At 47.1% G+C, this 21,532-nt stretch overlaps 1 protein-coding gene across 1 annotated transcript in view; it reads left to right on the forward strand.

The window, feature by feature from the left end:
* Positions 1-20,029, forward strand: part of CABP7 (calcium binding protein 7) — a 60,960-nt gene extending 40,931 nt beyond the window's left edge. The window contains exons 2-5 of the mRNA XM_035099182.3: positions 6,978-7,121; positions 13,394-13,506; positions 16,264-16,417; positions 19,847-20,029. Of these exons, the coding sequence (XP_034955073.1) occupies positions 6,978-7,121; positions 13,394-13,506; positions 16,264-16,417; positions 19,847-19,974 (539 nt within the window). The 3' untranslated portion in view covers positions 19,975-20,029. The remainder of the gene's footprint in view (positions 1-6,977; positions 7,122-13,393; positions 13,507-16,263; positions 16,418-19,846) is intronic.
* The last annotated feature ends 1,503 nt before the right edge of the window (positions 20,030-21,532 follow it).

Genomic DNA, 21,532 nt, shown 5'->3' on the forward strand with positions numbered 1-21,532 from the left:
TGAAAATGTCATTCTTAGGAAGAATTGCAACAATAAAGATGAATGTATTACCTAAGATGTTATTCCTATTTCAAACTATACCTGTGGTTAAAGGTACGAGGCAATTCCAAGAGTGGCAAAAGATTTTATCAAGATTTGTCTGGCAGGGGAAAAAACCTAGAATAAAACATAAAATTTTGGTAGATAAGAAAGAAAGAGGTGGATTCGCCCTGCCAGACTTGAGACTTTATTATGAAGCGTCTTGTATCTGTTGGATAAAAGAATGGATAACTCTAGAGAATACGGACTTGTTAGATTTGGAAGGTTTTAACAATAGATTTGGATGGCATGCATATTTATGTTATGACAAAAAGAAATCACATACCGGGTTTACGAATCATGTGATAAGAAGATCTCTATACGAGGTGTGGGAAAGAAATAAAAGGCTGTTAGAGACTAAAACACCCTGGTGGGTCTCACCAGCAGAGGTATTAACAGTTAAGAAAGTAAATATGGAGAAGAGGCGGGCCACGTATGAGGAAATCTTGACGAAAACTGAAAAAGGATGGAGTTTAAAACCTTTTGATGACATTAAAGGAGTGTTAACAGGATGGATAGAATACCATCAAATAAATGATGTGCTTAAAGAAGATAGAAAAATAGGTTTTGAGGATAAAAGATCCAAATTTCAAATAGAAGTGCTAGAAGGCAAAACAAAGCTTTTGGCAAAGATGTATGATTTGTTGTTGGAGTGGTATACAAAAGATGAGTTGACAAAAGAAGTGATGATTAAATGGGCAAAAGATTTGGGGCATAATATTGAATATGATGCGTGGTTGAAATTATGGAATCAAACTTTAAGATTTACAGCATGTACTGCCTTGAAAGAAAATGTATATAAGATGATGTACAGATGGTATTTAACTCCAGTTAAATTAGCTAAAATGTATAGAATGAGTGACAAAAGTTGCTGGAAATGTAAAGAGAAAGATGGTGAATTTTATCATATGTGGTGGACATGCGAAAAAGTTAAAAGATTTTGGGAAAGTTTATATAACGAATTGAAAAAGATGTTTAGATATACTTTTCCAAAAAAACCAGAAGCATTTTTGTTAGGAATAATGGGAGGAGAGATTAGAAAAGAAGATCAAACATTGTTTATGTATGCAACAACCGCGGCTAGGACTTTGTTAGCCCAAAAATGGAAATTATAGGAATTACCTACAATTGTGGAGTGGCAGACAAAAATGATGGACTATGCTGAACTTGCTAGATTGACATGCAAGATTCGTGACCAGGGGGAGACAAGGTTTCAAAAGGACTGGAGTAAATATGTGGACTATATGGAGAAAAACTGTAGATCGTTAAAAACTCTCGCAGGATTAAAATAAACCTTACGAATTGACCAATATGTCAAAAAAGGAACTGCAAAAAAGGGAATTAACAAGAAACCCGCATGAAGGGAGGGGGGGAAGTCATAGCTCGGCGGAGCAAGGTAAAAGATGTGAATATAGGATTTTGTATAAAAGATTGGTTTTGTTAATTTGTTGAATTTGGAAAATTGGAATAAAATGTATTTTTTTAAAAAAAACGAATCCTGATTACAGGCTTTCCACGGGCATCTGGTGAGAACAGGATACTGGACTAGATGGGTCATTGGCCTGATCCAGCAAGGCTCTTCTTATGTGAAATGGGAATTTTTTTAGTTCAGGATGTGGACACATGTGTGTGTTCTGGGTGCAGCCCAACCGCAGACTGTGGGCCTTGACAAATGCCTAAGGATGCCAACTCCCTGATAGTCATCTATTTGTTTGAAGGAGCTGCCCCAGGTCTTTTCTCCCCTCCATTCCCATCTCCCCCCAGTGGCAGAGCATATGCCCGCACTGCCCAGAGCGGGCGTGCTGCCAAGGGGGGCGTGGTGCAGAGGGTGCCCTCCCAGGTGCAGGATAGCCACTCGGGTGCCCGGAGCAGCATGCACCCGGAGGATCCGCCCCCACTGCCCTCACCCTTCCTACGCCCCTGCCTCCTCCCACTGTATTGTCCCTCTGATGCAGGATGTGGAAACAGCTTCCCCACTGGCAAAGGAAGCCCACCCCCCGCATCCTTTCGAGCTGCACACCTGACTAGTAAAACACCCAAGTCTACTCTGTGTGTACACTGGTGCGCATGCAGAGTGCTGCTGTTCTCAAGCTGGTTTTCTGTCACCTGCAAGAAAATTCAGGCCGCTCAGTCAAAGTGGATTCAGAGCTCTTGTGCAACAAACCCACATTCCCAAAATATCAGACCATTTTTTTTTGGTGACAAAGCAGCTGGGAAGTGAGGGATGAGAGCGTAAGTGGTAACTCTAAACATATGTAGTGGACAAGTGTCAATATATTTGTGTTCTGGGATCAGGTTTTCAATGAAATTGATAAAAATTGCTCAACAATATGTCAGGAAGACCCCAGAGCTTGCTCTGCTAAATTTATTTACAGATGATAATATGGACTTGAGAGATAAACCACGATAGGATACTTATTAGAAGCTGCAAGTATGACTATTGCACCATTTTGGAAAGGCCATTAAGGTGCTAATTTAACAGCATGGTATGAAAGGTTTCAGCAGATAAAATCACATGTAAACTAAGAATAGCTAGAGGAAATAAACACAGAGATTGGTTTGCCAGGGACCAGTGGAGTTTTATATCTTATTGCTTATACAAATACTTCAGACAGCAAACAGAAAGTCCCTAGGGTGTACTCCAGAATATGGATCTGTTAAATGTTTGTTCTCACTTTTTATTAATTTAAATATGCTATCTCTGCATTTATATGAACTTCTTTGTGGGTGTCTGTGCATAGAAGCTTCTTGGTGTTTTTGCTTCTGATTTTGTTCAGCTTGTTATGGGGTATATTTCATAACGTCCTTTTGTCTTTTGTTAAATTGTTGATATGTAATTTGAGAAAATAAATAAAAGACAGACACACAGAGAGAAAAATTAGTTGTTTTCAACTGTTTTTTAAAATTGTGTAATATTGTATGTTAATGTTAATGTTTGTTTCCATTGTTGTAACCCACCATGGGACCTGAGGGTGAAGGGTGGATATTATTATTATTATTATTATTATTATTATTATTATTATTATTATTATTTTATTACAGTGGTGCCTCGCTAGACGAAATTAATTCGTTCCACGGGTCTTTTCTTATAGCGAAAAATTCGTCTAGCGAATCCCATAGGAATGCATTGAAAAAAATTTGGAATTTTTTTCCCCCCATAGGAACACATTAATTGAATTTCAATGCATTCCTATGGGAAACCGCGATTCGCTAGACGAATTTTTCGTAAAACGCATTCGTCTAGCGAGGTAACCTCCGCTCGAAAAATCCTTTCGTTAAGCGGAAATTTCGTTAAGCAGGGCATTCGTTAAGCGAGGCACCACTGTATTATTATTCCCTGCTGGATCAGGCCAGCAGTCCATCTAGTCCAGCATCCTGTTCTTACAATGGCCAGCCAGATGCCTGTGCAAAACTCTCAAGGGAGACCAGAGCACAACAGCCCTCTCCCCTCCTGCAACTTCCAGCAACTGGATATTTTCAGAAGTATCCCTGCCTCTGACTGTAGAGGCATCATGATTACAGTGGTGCCTCGCTAGACGAATTTAATCCGTTCCACGGGTCTTTTCTTATAACGAAAAAATTCGTCTAGCGAATCCCATAGGAATGCATTGATTTTTTTTGGATTTTTTTTTTTTGCCCATAGGAACGCATTAATTGAATTTCAATGCATTCCTATGGGAAACCGTGATTTGCTAGACGAAAATGAATTCGTCTAGCAAGGCAACCTCTGCTAGAAAAAAACCTTTCGTTAAGCGAAAATTTCGTTAAGCAGGGCATTCGTTAAGCGAGGCACCACTGTATTAGCCACTGATAGCCTTATCCTTCACGAGTCTGCAGCTTCAAGCAAATCAGAATACATGTTCAATAAATAGCAGATGTTGTCTAACGTCCCTCCAAACAAATCAGAATGAATGCTCAATAAACAAGTCATCTAGTAGCAACCTAAGTGTTTTGTCTGTTTGGAAGAGGGTGGATTCTGTGCCTCACTGGGCTTTCTCCTGTGAAGTGTGTGTAACAGTTTCGGATTTCCAAATGCGCCCTCAAGGCCACAAAGGGTTAGGAGCCCATAAATCCACACATAAATAATAAATTGCCACCTTGCCTGGATGGGTTTTTTGGTTTTTTGTTTGTAATTAAATGGTAGCTTAAGCAAGGAGGGACCGGCTTTGTTTCTGACATCTAACTTGATCTCCTTGCCAATTTCCTGGAATGAATCTGAAAGCAAGGCGTTTTACTGCCCATAAATTTCGAGTGAGGTTTACGAGATGCTGAGGAAGACGAGAGAGGGGTGGCTGGTTACCCTTTCCACCCTGTTCATCTCCCACCAGAGATATCTGGCTGGCTGGCTGGTGGCTGCTGCATGGGAGCACAGGCTGCTGCAGATCCAACAAGGGCACAAAACAAGTGAAGATCACGCCACCCTTTGCATGGAACCAGGTGGCTGTTCTAAAATGTTATAAGCATTCGAGATCCAACTGTCAGGAGTTTGTGCAGGAGCCGGGCCCTGGGACCAGCAGGGCTTTGCAGGACTGGGATCCTCTTTGGCTTGTTCCAGAGAGGCAGGGCGTGGCCACACAGGTGAGGCCACTTGGTATTTGCTGCACCTGGTGGCATGAGCCGGCAGGGGATATAAGGCCAGCATTTCCCCTCAGCTCTTTGCCACACCAACGCACTCTCTGCCTCGCCGTGTGCCTCCTTACCTTTTGACCGTGACTTTGTGCCTTGATTCTTGGACTGTGACTTCGTGCTCTGACCCTCGGAACTGTGACTTTGTGCTTCGACCTTTGGACTGTGACTTCTTCCCTTGTGCTTCTAGACCCTTAGACCTCTGCTCTTCGGACATTTGTGCCTACCATCTTGCCCCTGGTCCTGACGCTCCTTGCTCAGACTTCGCTCGTAAACAGCCCGGACCATGACACCAACCTGCTTCCATCCGGGGGGTTCAGAGCAAATCAAAATAAGGTTGAATAACACCATAGCCATTTAGGGCTTTTAGTTTAGAGAGGTGGCATCATAGAAGTTTATAAAATTATGTGTAGCGTGGCGAAAGTAGATAGAGAAAAGGGTTTATCCCTCATTCATAACACTAGAACTCGGGGACATCCAGTGAAGTTGAATACTGGAAGATTCCAGAGCAAGACCTCTAAAAGGAGTTGTCAGGAGCAGCCCTGTTCTCATGTCCTGGATGTTCTGAGAACAGCATGTTGAACTAGATGAGCCACTGGCCTGATCCAACAAGCTCCTCTTATACTCTCTGGTATGGATGGGAGCGAGATTCAATTCCATTGATATTAAAAGGCAAACCACCTGATTCTAACTTTCCCAAACAGTATGTAGACCTCTGAAAGTTGCACTTTGCCAAATGTTGAAATGTAGCATTGTGTTTAACCAATTAATGTGTACAAAACTGCATATTTTTCCATCTCCGCCGCATCAAGCAGTTGGTCCCTTACCTCTCTCGCCCCGATCTGGCCACAGTGATCCATGCGACGATCACCTCCAGGCTTGACTATTGTAACTCGCTCTACGCAGGGTTGCCCTTAAAGCTGACCCAGAAACTCCAGCGGGTGCAGAATGCCGCGGCGAGGCTCCTTACAGGGTCCCGGCCACGGGATCACATTCATCCAGTGCTTTACCAGCTGCACTGGCTCCCGGTGGAGTACAGGATCAGGTTTAAGGTGCTGGTTTTGACCTTTAAAGCCCTATGCGACTTGGGACCCTTGTACCTACGGGACCGCCTCTCCTGGTATGCCCCACGGAGGACCTTAAGGTCCACAAATAATAATATTCTGGAGATCCCGAGTCATAAGATGGTTAGATTGGCCTCTACTAGAGCCAGGGCCTTTTCAGTACTGGCCCCAACCTGGTGGAACGCTCTTTCCCAGGAGACCAGGGCCCTGCGGGATTTGTCATCTTTCCGCAGGGCCTGCAAGAGAGAGCTGTTCCACCTGGCTTTTGGGTTAGACTCAGCCTGACCCCTGTGTTTTCCTCCCTCATGGCTTGGATTTATGGCCTACTTGAAATGAGGCTGCATTTTAAATTTTAATACTGTATTTTAATCTGTATTTTAATTAATTGTTTTTATGTTTTATTGTAATTCTGTTGGTGTCAGCCGCCCTGAGCCCGGTTTTAGACTGGGGAGGGCGGGGTATAAATAAAAATTTATTATTATTATTATTATTATTATTATTATTATTATTATTATTAGATTCTGGGGTAAAGTGTGCATAAAAATGTATACATTTTTTAAAATAAAAATAATACAAAAACGCATTCTGCTTTGCAAAACCATGTAGGCTGGGGGGAAATGAATACAAATACACCTGTCGAGAGAAATTTGCACTAAAATTATGGTGAATTTTGAGGTGGACTTGTTTCTTAAAAGAATTGCAGCCTGATGTGGAAATGAGGAGAACTAAACTTAAAGGTAAAGGTAAAGGGACCCCTGACCATTAGGTGCAGTTGTGACCGACTTTGGGGTTGTGGCGCTCATCTCGTGTTATTGGCCAAGGGAGCCGGCATACAGCTTCCAGGTCATGTGGCCAGCATGACTAAGCCGCTTCTGGCGAACCAGAGCAGCACATGGAAACACCATTTACCTTCCTGCCGGAGTGGTACCTATTTATCTACTTGCACTTTGATGTGCTTTCGAACTGCTAGGTTGGCAGGAGCTGGGACCGAGCAACAGAAGCTCACTCTGTCGTGGGGATTTGAACCGCCAACCTTCTGATCGGCAAGCCCTAGGCTCTGTGGTTTAACCCACAGCGCCACTTGAGAAACCGATATTGATAACCGATATGGATAAAACTGAGAAACCAAAATTGACAAATTGGCCTATTCTCAAAGCCTGGTCACAAATGATAGTAGCCTAAATAACAACCTTTCCCCTCTCCCTGCAGAGATCCGTGAGGCATTCAAAGTTTTTGACCGGGACGGCAACGGTTTCATCTCCAAGCAGGAACTGGGCACAGCAATGAGGTCCCTTGGCTACATGCCCAATGAGGTGGAACTGGAAGTCATCATCCAGAGACTAGACATGGATGGTAAGACTTTTTGGAGAGGGGTGGGGAAAGTTTTGGATGCTTCCCCCCCTTTTGTTGCTCTTCTCTTTTGAATCGAACTCCCTGTTTCTTCTGTGTGCTCTCTTCCCTAACTAGCCTTCCCCCAATCTGGTGTCCTCCAGATGTTGTGGACCAGGCAGCAAAGACTCCCACTCCTTGAGGAAGAAATGGCATTTGGGAGGAGTGATCTGTCCTTGAAGGCAAAAAAGGCTTCAGTCAAGTCCTAGGCACTCTAGGAGCAAGTAGCTCACTTAGAGCTCTCCGTGGTGCTGAAACTACTGGCCAGCCTTGTGCTCATTTGTCAAATCCCTGTGCCCTCTCCCTAGTGCTATTAGGCATGGATGTGGGGAATAGAGAGGTGACATGTTTGGGGGAGGGGTGCTCAATCTTGATTCTTCTTATCCCACCTTCACCCCACACCTTTTCTAGCTTGCGGGAGGTTGCCTTCCCTCCCGCACTGAACTTCATGCGCGTCCCCGACTGATGTGCCTCTAATGTGACCATTGACAGAGCTATTACAGATTTGATGTCCCCCAGCTAAAGGGAATATTTGTCTTTCAGAGAAGAGTTTCATCCCAGAGTTGTAAAAAAAGGTTGACAGCTCCATAAAATTCAAGCTGCGAATTTGCCAGCACTCAGAATTGCTCTTATCTCTGGGCTGCTTTCCATGGAAGGGATTGATATTAAAGGTGGTAAAACTGATCCTACTTGGCTGGCTCCAGAGAGTAAGCCAACTGGACGCAGGTCCATGGCCCACAGATTCAGGAAGGGTCCATTCATAGGGGCAAGGGGCACCCATGGAGTAGCTGAATTCTATCCCTTCTTTTGCTTTTCTACCTTATGTGATGGCCCCCATTAGCTACTGCTTTAGAAGGCTGCAGAAAGAGGCATGATTTTCCCTCTTGCACCACCTGAAGCTGCTGGGTGTTGTAGTCCAAAATAGCTAGAGGGCTCCAGCTTGGGGAAGACTGCTTAATTAGGAGAAAGGCCATAGCTGAATGCTGGAGCTTCTTTTTTACAGGTACAAGATCTCAGGTTCAATCCCTGGCATCTTCAGGTAGGGCCAGGCATATCCCCAGTCTGAAACCCTGGAGAGTTGCTGCTAGTCAGTGTAGACCAGGCACCCCCACACTTTGGCCCTCCAGATGTTTTGGACTACAATTCCCATCTTCCCCAACCACTGGTCCTGTTAGCTAGGGATCATGGGAGTTGTAGGCCAAAAATCTGGAGGGCCGCAGTTTGGGGATGCCTGGTGTAGACAATACCAACCTAGATGGACTAATGATGTGACTCAGTTTAAGGCAGCTTGCTACCTTCCTAATTGTAGCTCTGTGGTAGAGCATCTAGTTTGCATGCAGAAGGTCCCAGGTTCGATCCCCGGCATTTCAAGGTAGTGCTGGGAAAGTCCCTTGGCTGACAACCTGGGGAGCCACGGATGGTCAGTGTAGATAATACTGAGCTGGGTAGACAAGTGGTCTGACTCAGTATAGGTTAGCTTCCTTTGGCACAGCACATGCATTGCATGCAAATTGTCTCCAGTTCAATCCCTGACATCTCAGGGTAGGGCCAGGAAACCCTGGAGAGCTGATGTCGGTCAGCTCAGATGATACTGAAGTACATGGACCAGTGGTCTGACTCAATATAAGGCAGCTTCCTATATTATTAACTTTAGCTCAGTCAGTAGACCATCTGCCTTGCATGCCAAAGGTTCCAGGTTCAATTCCTGGCATTTCCAGGTGAAGCTGGGAGAGACCAGTGCCTGAAATCCTGGAGACATGCTGCTGGTCAGTGTAGATTATATTGAGCTACATGGACCAAGGTCTAACTCAGTAGAATAAAGCTTTCTATCTTCCTCTTTTACTAACGGTCAATTATAGGTGCATGGAGAGGAAAGCCATGATGGAAAAGTGGATTTGTGGAGCAGGTGTCTGCACAGGGATGTTATCCAGCTCAGTAGTGATACCCTGGCTGGCAACTCCTGTATGCCAAGGAGGCTTGCCCAGGAAATTGGTTTTCTCTCTCACACACACAGGCTGCCGGTTTGGCCCAGCAGCTGGGGAATGACAGGTATCTTTCTGAGCAGCCCAGTGGTGACTAAAGGCAATCCATAGTTTCTGGATAACCCAGCCCACCTTGGCTCTGCACTGGCAAGAAGCACATCAGCTTGGATAGCGACATTATTTTCAAATATGTTTGGGGGAAATAGTCTGAGACCCCAGAGAGCCACTGCCAGTGAGGTTAGGCAGTGGTGTGCTGAGTGAACAAGTAAGCTGACGTGGTCTAAATGAGTTTCAAGAAATCACCCCTGGTGTCTGAATTGATCCTAAGTTCACAGCCTGAAAGCAGCCTTAGTTGGAGGGCCGTTGCTCAGCAGCAGAGTACCTGCTTTGCATGTGCTTTGCATATGCAGAGTAACTGCTTTGCATATGCAGAAGGTCTCCCAGGCTCAATCCTTCATTACACACCTTTTGGTGCCAAACAAAGCCACTTCTGCGCCTGCTACGGAGGTGGGGTTGTGGGCTGCCCAACTGAACCATCGCATGGGGGCTGTGTGCTCAGCCCCTACGCAATGGAATGTTCCCGCCTGCGTCACGCCCGGACCGACCAATAGGGCCGGACGGGAGGCGGGGATTGGAGTTTAAAGTCCCCCGCAGGCAGGAACACGTTCTCTTTAACCCCTGTTCGCCAGAGCGAATGTTTCATTACACACCTTTTGGTGCCAAACAAAAACTTTCCTCTTTAACCAGGTCTTTGGCTGATTGACATCCAATGCCCCTTTAAAATGTGTTGAGGGCAGGGGTTATAGGGTTGTTCTTGTTTTTATTTTGTGTTTTGTGTTTTTATTTTGTGATTTTATGTTGTGAACTGCCCTGAGACCTGTGAGCATAGGGCAGGATACATGTTAAACAGACAGACAGACAGACAGACAGACAGACAGACAGACAGACAGACAAACAAACAATCCAGGACATCTCCAGGTAGGACTGTGAAAGACTCCTGCCTTAAATCCTGGAGAACCACTGTGTCAGGGACTGGACTGAACAGGAAATGAGCTCTCGATCTGATCGGCTCCTCTCAGAAGAGGAGGGGGAGTCAAAAGAGGATCTCTGAGTACGGCTGTTCTCCACTAAGATGAGGTATGTCCTAGGGCAGGGGTGTCAAACTCAAATTCATCGGGGGCCGCATCAGCAGTTTGGTCACCCTCAAAGGGCCGGTTGTGTCTGTAGGACTATGTGTCCACTCTTTATTATCATAAATTATTGTCACTGCATTCAATTATTACTGTTTTTTGTAATAATGTAAGCTCATTCCCGCCCCCATGTGGATCACATTCCTGCGTCGTGGCGCGTGTGTGGGAGGGGATGTAAACGAGGGAAATTTGAAGAAAAGGTGGGGATCGACGGCTTCGGGGTGGGGGGTTCAACTAAACCTTCTGCAGATGGAAAGAGGGCTTCCCTCTCCCGCCCTGCGCACACCCAAACCCCGCTAGGCAGGATGCCACACGCTGCATCCCACCCCATGCTTTGGAGAGGGGCAGGAACATGCGGTGCAGCGCCAACTCCCTGCTTTGCTTTTGCATCCTCCCTCCTCAGCGCCAGAGTCCCTTCCCCTCGCGCTGAGGGAGGGCAGCGGATTTCCCGAGGAGGAAGGCGGCGGCGGCAGCCCCAGTGGACGTGCATCTTCGCCTCAGAGCTGCTCTTCCCCCCACCCGCACTGTTGTCGTCTTCGCCGCCGCCTCTCCCTACCGGGACTGCAGGCAGAGGAGGCTTGAAAACCTCCCCCCCCAAAAAAATTCCCCTCCCACCTACTCAAACCGCGAGGCAACTCCATCTGGAGCCCTACATCACGAGGGGCTGAGAGGAGGCGGCGGCAGAGCGGGAAGAGCAGGAACCCGTGCCGTCGCCGCCGCCTCCCTCCCGGCTGCCCCCCGGGGAGCAGCTCCGCCGGAACTGAGAAGCCAAAGGTCGGCTCGGGGGTGGGGGGCAGAGCAAAAGCCAGGCACCCTCCTGAGTGTCTATGAGGAGAAAACGGGGGAAGAGGGAAGAGAAACCTGGCTCCATCAAGAGAGCGGCTGTTGCGCTTCGCCTACTTCCCCCTCAGGCTCACTCCGCGTCCCTTTCGCCCGCTCGCTCGCCCACCTCCTGGATGCAGCCAAGGAGAGGAAGGGAAGCGGCGGGTGGCGGCTCCCCAGTGCCGCCTCACTCGCTCTCGGAGACAACAGCAAAGCCTGCCAAAAAACCCCCCAGCGCTGCTCCGTCCCGGCACCAACTTTGCCGGCGGCGCCTGTAGGGCTTTCCTACCTCCTCGGCGGGCTTCCTCCTCCTCCTCCTGCATCTCACTTCCCCGTCTGGCCGCTGTGCCACCGCCTCCCTCAGCCTCATTCGAAATTGAAATTCCCTGGCCAAGGCCGTCAGCGCGGCTCCAGCGCCCTGGCCTCCGCCTGCAGCCCCGCCCCCGGTTTTGACCCTCGGCCAATCGCAGGCTCCAGAACTACTGTCAGTGGATATTGTCGGCGGCGGCTACGCGGGCCACATGACGAGGTCTGGAGGGCCGGATTAGGCCCCCGGGCCTTGTGTTTGACACCCGTGTCCTAGGGGAAGGGTGGTACCTCAGTGGTAGAGTACCTGCTTTTCACGTAGAAGGTCCTAGTTTCAATCTGTGACATCTCCAGGGAATTCTGGGAAAGACTCCATCCTGAACCCCTGGAGAGCAGCTGCCAGTCAGTGTAGACAATACTGAGCTGGATGGACCGATGCTCCGACTCAGTATAAGGCAGCTTCCGGTGTTCCCGCGCTGATCAGCTGGAGAATAATATACCTTCATTTTCTGCTGCTGCCTCTGGGCGGCCTCTGTTGCAGTGACAGATGAACAGAGCTGTCCGTGTAATGAAGATAATTAACTCTGGCATTCCCCAATAATTATCCAGAGGCCATGCCAGCTCATCTGATCTATGCACCAGATCACCAGGGTAGATATAAGATCCCCAGAGGGATGGTGTTTTCAGCCCAACTCTATTTCCTAGGTTATTGACTTCCTTGCTGAATTTTAATCTGTGAGCTGGTTACCTAATGGGATTTTTAACCTTTGTGCCTGTTTCTTTGGGGGCAGCTTTGGGGGAATGGAGGGGGAGGAGGTCCAATCAGAAGGAATGGCTGTTTGTCAAGGCAGCTGGGATGCAAGAGCAAAGGCAGTGAAAGGCAGTATGTGAAGCGATACACACAGCAGCAGAGCATCTAGCTAGCATATATATATATATAAAATCTTCTAACACATGCACTAATGGGAACTGAATTGGTGGTGACTGACCAGGGATGAGATATATAGGGGTCGTGGCAAATAGCTTGATTAAAATGTTGGCCCAGAGTGTCTATCAGTGTGGAGGGGGAAGGTGAATTCCATGCTAGGGCTCATTAGGAAAGGGACATAGAATTATTATTATTATTAACTGCCAGAATCATAATGCATTTGTACAAATCTATCCTGTTACTGCACCTGGAAAACATGTCAAAAAGGATACTGCAGAGCCGGCCGGCCAGGGTGCGTCAGAAAAAGGGCAATCAAAATGACCAAGGCGCTAGAGCAGGCATCCCCAAACTGTGGCCCTCCAGATGTTTTGGCCTACAACTCCCATGATCCCTAGCTAACAGGACCAGTGGTCAGGGATGATGGGAATTGTAGTCCAAAACATCTGGAGGGCCGAAGTTTGGGGATGCCTGTACTAGAGCAAGCCCAGGCTTTCCCTGACCCATAAAAATGGACCCTGTGTTTGTCTTTGAATTTCCTTAACAGTTTGTTTGTTTGTTTGTTTAATTAAATAATTAAAGCAACCTTACAGGAGAAGCTATGTGACTAACACAACGTATCATTTGCACCTCAGAAAACATTCTGTGTGAGGCAAAGCTGAAAAGCAAACATATCCCTTCTCAAACTATTTAGAGACAAACAAAAGCAAGAAAAAACTTGCCATATACCTGTATATATAAATGTAAGACTTTCATCACGTAGGTGGTTGGCAAGCAATACAAGCAGGAGAGGTAACCCCTAGTAAGAACACATACTTCGAACACTAGTGTGCCCATTTGGTTGTTTTCTATGAAGCATTGCTAAGAACAATTATTGCCTTCCACAAAGAAGTTGCCTGCCTGTGAATATTTTTTTACAGATTTTAGTATTGTATTTTTATATGGTTTTATCCTGCCATGGGGGCCTGATGCTGCCTCGTTTTCACCTGTGCTGGTGTCTGTCATTTCCAGGCGATGGACAAGTGGACTTTGAGGAGTTTGTGACGTTGCTTGGCCCCAAACTTTCCACATCTGGCATCCCAGAAAAATTCCACGGCACTGACTTTGACACTGTGTTTTGGAAGGTAAGGAAACACCGATTCCCGCCCCCCACCCCCAAAACCTGATGGTTTGGCCCTCTTTCTTGATTTTACTGCAGATATATGTACTGAAGATGCGTATTTTCCCATTTTTCATGGTGACTGGAACTGCTGGTTCACACCAGGAGGTAGGCATCACCATTTTTCTTAATTATGTCATGCTGCTTCATGCTTCCCAGCTCAATTTCCATCTCGCAGAGGAAGGGAATGGGGATTCTTCAGGGTGTTTCTACATTTTATGGCAGCCTCCCCTCAGCCTGGTGCCATCCATGTGTTTTGGACTACAACTCCCATCAGCCTGCATGGCCTTCCACTCTTTGAGGTAGGGATGGAATCTGGGAGAAGTGATGGTGAAGTCATAACAGGTTTCAGACATCATTGGAGCAAGCAGCTCGCTTAGACCTCTCCATGGTGCTGAAACTACTGCCTGCCATGTGCTTTCACCATGGTGCTGAAACTACTGACCTGCCTTGTGCCTTGTGGAAGGACATTAGCCTATTAGGGATGGTGGACCTGTGGTCCACCAGATGTTGCTAGACTACAGCTCCCATCATGCCTGACCATTGGCTATGCTCGCTGAGCTGATGGGAGCTGTAGTCCAACAACATCTGGCCACAACCGCCCTATCCAGCCTACATGAAATCCTAGAACAGCCTTCCCAACCTGGTGCCCTTTAGATGTTTCAGACTACAACTCACATCAGCCCCAGCCAGCATGACCATGTTCTTATCTACCCTACCATCATACAGCAGTGCTGGTTGGGGGCCGATGAGAAATGTAGTCCAAACCCTCTGGTTTTGTAGTCCAAAACCAAGTTGAAGGAGGCTGCTGCTGGGTTTGCCCCCCCCCCCCGTCTTTAAAACAACGTCCACAGGGTCACTTTTAGCAAATCAATATCTCAAAACACTCTGTTCCCTCCACTGTTTTCAAGTAGCCCCATTTGTGCAAATATGCCACACAGCCAGTCTCTGATTGCCTTGCCACCTTCCTTTAAAAGAACCCTGGGTCTAGAATTACAAACACTAGTCTTTGACTAAGGAGCTTCTCTCTTTTATCTTAAGATTCATAGCATTGAGCCTGTTCATGCAAAGCCCTAACAAGGGCTCGGTAGTCTCTTCACGTGAACCACATTCCTCTTGGCCTGGGACGGAACACCATTTCCAGCCAGTGGGATGAATATTTATTTATTTAAAAATATTTACATGCTGCTGTGTCAGAAAAATCCATATCAAAGCGCTTTCCAGCAATAAAACCATTCAATGAAAACCATAACGAAGGTTAAAACAGACATCAATTAACCGTTGTGGAAATATGTATCGTATTTTTCGCTCCATAATACACACCTGACCATAAGACACACTTAGTTTTCAGAGGAGGAAAGGGGGAAAGCCCCGTTTTTTTGGGGGGATCAGCTCACAATTGTGCAGCTTCTTGTGCAAAGAGGAAAAGCCCCATTTTTAAAGGATCAGCTCAAAGTTGTTGAGTTTACTTTGCAAAGGGAAAAAATCGTGTTCAACTCACAGTTCTGCAGCTTCTGATAATCTAATCAACCAGATAATCCAATGAGCCAGTCACATGTTGCTGGGGAAACAAACAGCCTCCCTCTGCAGAACAGTCAACAATGGAGGCCTGGGCAAGGAGACGGGGCCGGAAGGGAGCTAGCATCCCTTATCTCCCTCCCTGATCTCTTGCAATCAGCTGCTGAGTGGCTTCCTCTTTCCCTCTTGTTAGCCTTTAGCTCTTTCTTTTTTTAAAAAAAAAAAAAGCACAATCTGCTTTTCACCCCTTTGGCAATTTGGCTCCAGGGACCACACATTCGCTCCATAAGACGCACAGAGATTTCCCCTTACTTTTTAGGAGGAAAAAAGTGTGTCCTATGGAGCAAAAAATACGGTACTCTTAATTGGCTGCATAGGCCTGGCACAATAGTAAGGTTTTCAGCATAGAATGTGCCTGCTGAATATCTATTGGCAATGTGTTCCACAAGACTGGCCCAGTAACATTAAAGGCTCAGTTTCTTGTTGCTGTCAAATGAGTCTCAGCAAGTCAGGGAAAGACCAACGGTGCTCCTGCAGATGATCTCAGATTTTGAACTGGGGCATAAGGGTTCAGGCGATCCCTGTGGTACCCTAGAGCTAAGTTATTCAGGGCTTTGTAAATTAACCTTGAACCTGACTTGGTAGTAGATGGGCAGACAGTGCAGCTGTTTTAGCAATAGTGTCTCATCTCCTCTGACCAGAAGCTCCTGTCAGTTGTCTGGCCACTGCATTCTGCAGACCTGCACAGAGTGTATTACAGCAATCCAGCCTCGATGTTACCAATGCATGGGCTACAGTGGTCAGGCTATCCCTCTCCAGGAATGGCTATAGTTGATGAAGCTGGTAAAAGGGTCCCCAAACCTCCCCTGCCCAGAGCTGCTTTGAGAGGTGGATAGAGCCACCCACTTGTCAATCACCTGACACCACAATGCCATCAGGTAGCATATTTCCTTTGCCCATGTGGTTTGAAATGGAACTGGAAGTCATTCCTTGGATACAACCCAATTTCCCATCATATCCAATCATTGGCCATGCTGGCAAGGGCTGATGGGAATTGTAGTCCAACAGCATTCTGGAGGGCACCACATTGGCTAACCCTGGTGTATGTGTGTGTGTATATGTGTGCTCCCTGGCTCAACCAAAGCTCCATGCAATGGAATCGGGAGCTGTGGCCATCCTGTGACGACTGTCCCCACCTCTGCAGTGCGACATGCAGAAGCTGACGGTTGACGAGCTGAAGCGGCTGCTGTACGACACTTTCTGCGAGCACCTCTCCATGAAGGACATCGAGAACATCATTATGACGGAGGAGGAAAGCCACATGGGGAATGCAGAGGAGTGTCCAGTTGATGTGGAGAGTAAGCAAATCTTTGTCAGCACTTGGGTCACTGGGTGCCATGGGATTTCAATTTGGGAGCCATAAGAATAATGGGAGCCATGGGAGTTGGACATCAGCTCCATACTTACCCTTCTACCAGCTGGCCATAAAAGGGAACTACATGCCCTTCAATCCCATAGGCAGGAGCATCTAGGTAGAAGCCTTCCAGCCAAGGTGATGAGGAAGGAGCCAATCATCTTCTGCTTCTCCCTATAGGTAGGATAGCGGTTCTTTAAACTGAACTAAAAGTACTCTGGGAAGCCACACGGTTGTCCCTTGGTACCTCTCCCCATCCACCTAGCCATCTGATCCAGGACTCAAAGGGATGGGGTACCTTTGGCCCTAGAGAAGTTGTTGGACTCCAATTCCCATCTTCCTTTGCCTAGCTTAGCCAGCCGTCAGGGGTGGTGGGTGCTGTAGTCCAGCAATGTCCAGAGGGCCAACAGGTTCTTTACCCCTGCAGTACTATATACCTGGGCAAGAAGCAGTTCTACAGGGTCTCTGGCTGGCATGTTCCCTAGCCCTGCTACACCAAAAGAACCAGATCTTATGCATAATGTTCATGAAGTCCAGGCTGTCCTCAGGATAAATTGAACTAGACAGCGACCCTCCAGCAGGTACTCAGTAGTTCAGGAAGCTTCCTCACCTAGAGACCCTCACTGTCAAACTGAGTGGGGCAAATTAACTCAGCAACCATAGGGACACTGGGAGCTGCCTTATATCAAGTCAGGGCATTTGTCCATCTTGCTCAGTATTGCCTACACTGATTGGTAGCAGCTTTTCCAGGGTTTCGGGCAGGGTTCTTGCCCATGGCTGTCAGGAGTTGTCAGGAATTCAGCCTGGGACCTTCTGCATGCAAAGCAGATGCTCTACCACTGAGCTACAGTCCATCATTGACGTTCTTCACTTTTAACCCACTGGCTAGGGTCAGTCTCTATTCCCATTCTCCCAGCTATTTGGGTACCCATCCCTCAGGCCTTCCTTTCCTCTCAACCTATTCAGGGGCATAAGGGACGGCGGGTGGCGCTGTGGTCTAAACCACTGAGCCTCTTGGGCTTGCTGATCGGAAGGTCGGCGGTTCGAATCCGCATGATGGGGTGAGCTCCCGTTGCTCTGTCCCAGCTCCTGCCAACCTAGCAGCTCAAAAGCACACCAGTGCAAGTAGATAAATAGGTACCGCTGCGGTGGGAAGGTAAACGGTGTTTCCGTACGCTCTGGCACTCGTCACGGTCCTCCATGTGCCAGTAGCGGTTTAGTCATGCTGGCCACATGACCCAGAAAACTGTCTGTGGACAAACACCGGCTCCCTTGGCCTGAAAGCGAGATGAGCGCCGCAACCCCAGAGTCGCCTTTGACTGGACTTAACTGTCCAGGGGTCCTTTACCTTTTTACCTTTGCCTATTCAGGGGCATGATTCACCCGCTAGCAGCCAAGCTCAAAGAGGGGAGGGAAACCATCTTTTTGAGTTGTCTTCTACAAAGGCTGTAGTATCTAACTCTCCTTAAGAAACTGCAGGACCTGGGAACCAAAAGGCAGGGCAGAGCAGGTGGTTAGCTGCTTAGTGTCCCAAAAGGACTGAGGACTGGGACAAATGTCCCACATGCCCCATGTCGATCCGGCCCTGGCAAGGCCACAACATCAGCAAGTCCTGTCCGTTCCTGCGCTAGATCTTGCTCACTCGTCTTTTGTTTAATTAGGAAAGTGGTTGCTCTGTTTAGGCTATGAAGTGCTTTGAATGCTAATGCCAATGGTGGCTGAAGGGGGACTGGTGGCGGAAGAATGGCTTTGCATGCCAAATCACACCAGCCCAGGGCGGCGGAGGGTTGGCAGTCAGTGTGTAGGAAGGAGAAAGTCTCAGAAGTTGGATATATCACTGGAAAAAGATCCCCAGATATTGCAGGGAGGGCAGGGGCTCCAGGTTGAAGATTTCTCACGGACATCTGTAAGAACAGGATATACCATTGTCTGATGGTTTGGAAACCCAGCATCCATGCTTCCAGGGGATTAGCAGTATTTGCTGGCATGTGTCTTTTATTCTCCCAAACAGCTCCGATGTTAATATATGCTGTAAGGGTGTGAAAGTGGAACTGAAGAACCAGGAAGATCAAGTATTTTTTTTTAAAAAAAGAAAAAGATTAGAGTACATTCCTAATTTACTTAAAAGACCACTGTAAACAGTTAAAATCATTGGCAGGGATGTAATGACACTTGTAATGTGGAATTAACGATGGTAACTATGGCTATGTGACAGTTAGATAATGGTAAAAGATGCAGAAAATCTAATTTTCAATAAGAAATCCACAAAGGGAAGGAAGGAGGTCCGAAGGTTCAAATGAACCTTTCATTTCAATGTTTGAAGTGTGTGTGTGTGTGTGTGTCTCCAGTAGCACCTTAGAGACCAACTACGGTAAGTTTGTTCTTGGTATGAGCTTTCGTGTGCATGCACACTTCTTCAGATACACTGAAACAGAAGTCACCAGACCTTTATAAAGTCAAACCTCCGTTTGCGACCGCCTCCGTTTGCGACCGCTTCGGTTTCCAGCCACCGCAGATCCGGAAGTGTTTACATCCGGGTTCCGCGGCGCTTGGATGCGCAGAAGTGCTCTATCAACGCTTCGCGCACGCGCAGAAGCGTGCCTTCGGCGAGCGACCAATTCGGGGAGTGACCTGCTCCGTGGAACGGATTGCGGTCGCAAACCGAAGTACCACTGTATATAGTGAGAGGGAGGGGAGGGGTATTACTTGGAAGGGTGGTAGGAATGGGTGATTGGCTGATATGTGTGGTAGACCTATTGACGACTGTTAATGACTGCAATTGGTCTTACAGGAAAAAGCAAGGGGTGAGATGGCCAAAAATAGCTTTATCATGTATAATGAGATAATAATCCAATGTCTCTATTCAGACCAGGTCTCTCCATGGTTTTAAGTTTGGTAATAAGTTGCAATTCAGCAACTTCTCTTTCCAGTCTATTTCTGAAATTCTTTTGTAATAAGACAGCCAATCACGAAAGCTCATACCAAGACATTTCAAGATATATTTCTACTGTGTCAGACCAACACGGCTACCTACCTGAATCTAGAATGTTTGAAATGGTTAAAGTTAAAATGTATAAAATTTTGTAAAACACACACACACACACACACAGAGAGAGAGAGAGAGAGAGAGAGAGAGAGAGAGAGAGAGAGAGAGAGAGAGAGAGAGAGAGAGAGAGAGATGCTCATGAAGGTTCTGGCCTTCAAGGGCTAGACTAGAGAATCTTTAAGCCGATCAGCTATCCTTTCTCTGCCGCCATCCCAAAGTTTTGCCACTGACCTCTGTGCTCTCTCTTTTCTCATTCTTGCTTCAAACCACCCTTCTCCTCCTCCTCTCCCTGTTCCTCTCCTCCTCATCTTGCTCCCTCTTCCTCAGCCTGCTCAAACCAACAGATCAGACAGACGTGTGTCCGTAAAAGTCTCATCTGCGCCTTTGCCATTGCGTTCATCATCAGTGTCATGTTGATTGCTGCCAACCAGGTGCTGCGAAGTGGGATGAAGTAGCCACAGCTGGATGAATGGATGGGCGGACGGACGGACGGATAACTGGAGAGATGGACTTCCTTGAAGAACAAATGGAGAAAACAAACTATACACATCTATAAATACCTATAGCCACGAGGGCCAGGGGTGGGGTGGGTGGGGGGAACAGTAATTCCTCCACGACAAGCCTCCTGCACACACACCCATAAACTCCCCTCCCATCCCTCCTGTATTTGGAGGGGGGGTCCCCCTCCTTACCAGAGATGCTGCTGTCTTCTCTCAGCAGGTAGCATGGTCTCCCCCTGGGGTGGGTCCAGCTCAGTCCGGCTGGGGAGTCCCTGGAACCACCCCCTCCCCACGGTGGAACTTTTAAACTCAACTTCAAAAGCATGTCGACGTGCATGGAGACCCCACCCCACCTCCCAAAATCTGAGTGATGCAATACCGTGTGCTTTTATAACCAGATATTAGACTCCTACAAATATATATATATATATATGAAATTATTATTATTATTATTCTTATTATATATAATATACATATATATTTATGATAAACTGAATAATCAGTTAAGCAATACACTTGCGTCAGGATTTTCCAATCCGAGATTCAGGCGCTGCATGAAGATTAAACACTCCAAGGGCTGGACACGAATCACTTGCTGTTTGTAATTTCATCCGACCTCCCCCCTTCCCAGCAGGCCATTTGGGGGCATCTATGCACTTTTTTCTCCCTGCCCCCTACCCTCCCCCAAAAAAACATCTGGGAGGGAGGGGCTTACTAGAGCCTGCTTTATGTGGACCTGGGGGTTATTCAGATGGAGGACGTCGGCCAAAGGTCGGCTTGCTCAGAGGAGGATCCACGCCTTGGTGTGGCCTCTGTAACCGTTCTCTTCATGTGAACGAGCTACGGCAGGCCACACCAGGCGCGAGGAAATCCCTTCTTCCTCCTCAAGGGGGCGCTGGGCCAGAATGTTCCAGGAGACATAAGAGACTCCACCTCCTTTGTGCCCTGAGTCGTCCACTCACGACGGTGTCACATCCTGTATATAAAAAAAAGGTGTCCAGAGAGCACCACTGACATCCCAAGCTCCGCCATCTTTCCAGCTGCAAATTTCCCTTCCGCTAAGCCCAGTGTAATGTCATCCGGCTAGAGGGAAGGTCTCTTTTCCAACAGTGTTTTGTCTTGAGGTGGAGACGTCTGAGTGATGGAGCTATCACTGCTATTCCTGGGCAGCCTGCCCCAGCAGTTAACGATTTCCCCTGTTTTAAAAAAAAAAAAAGAGGAAGGAAGGAAGAGGAAAAAAAGAGAGATATCTATCTATCTATATATATATTGTGCCTTATTTCTGATTTGAATTTGTCCAACTTTTAACTTGCAAGCTGTTGGTTCTTGTTATACTATGGCTAGATCAAAGAGACTTTCGCTCTTCCCATGCTTTCTTTCCATGAATGTATTTTGTGCCGCAATGAGTCAATTCTTAAACTTTAAAGAAAAGCTAAGCAGGTCCTTTTTTCCTCATGTCTGTTGCCCTTTCCCGCTTCTGTTTTTTTGGGAAATGTGTTCTGCTCATAAATGT

This window comes from Zootoca vivipara, chromosome 16, assembly GCF_965207765.1.
Source record: "Zootoca vivipara chromosome 16, rZooViv2.hap1.1, whole genome shotgun sequence".
Classification (NCBI taxonomy): Eukaryota; Metazoa; Chordata; class Lepidosauria; order Squamata; family Lacertidae; genus Zootoca; species Zootoca vivipara.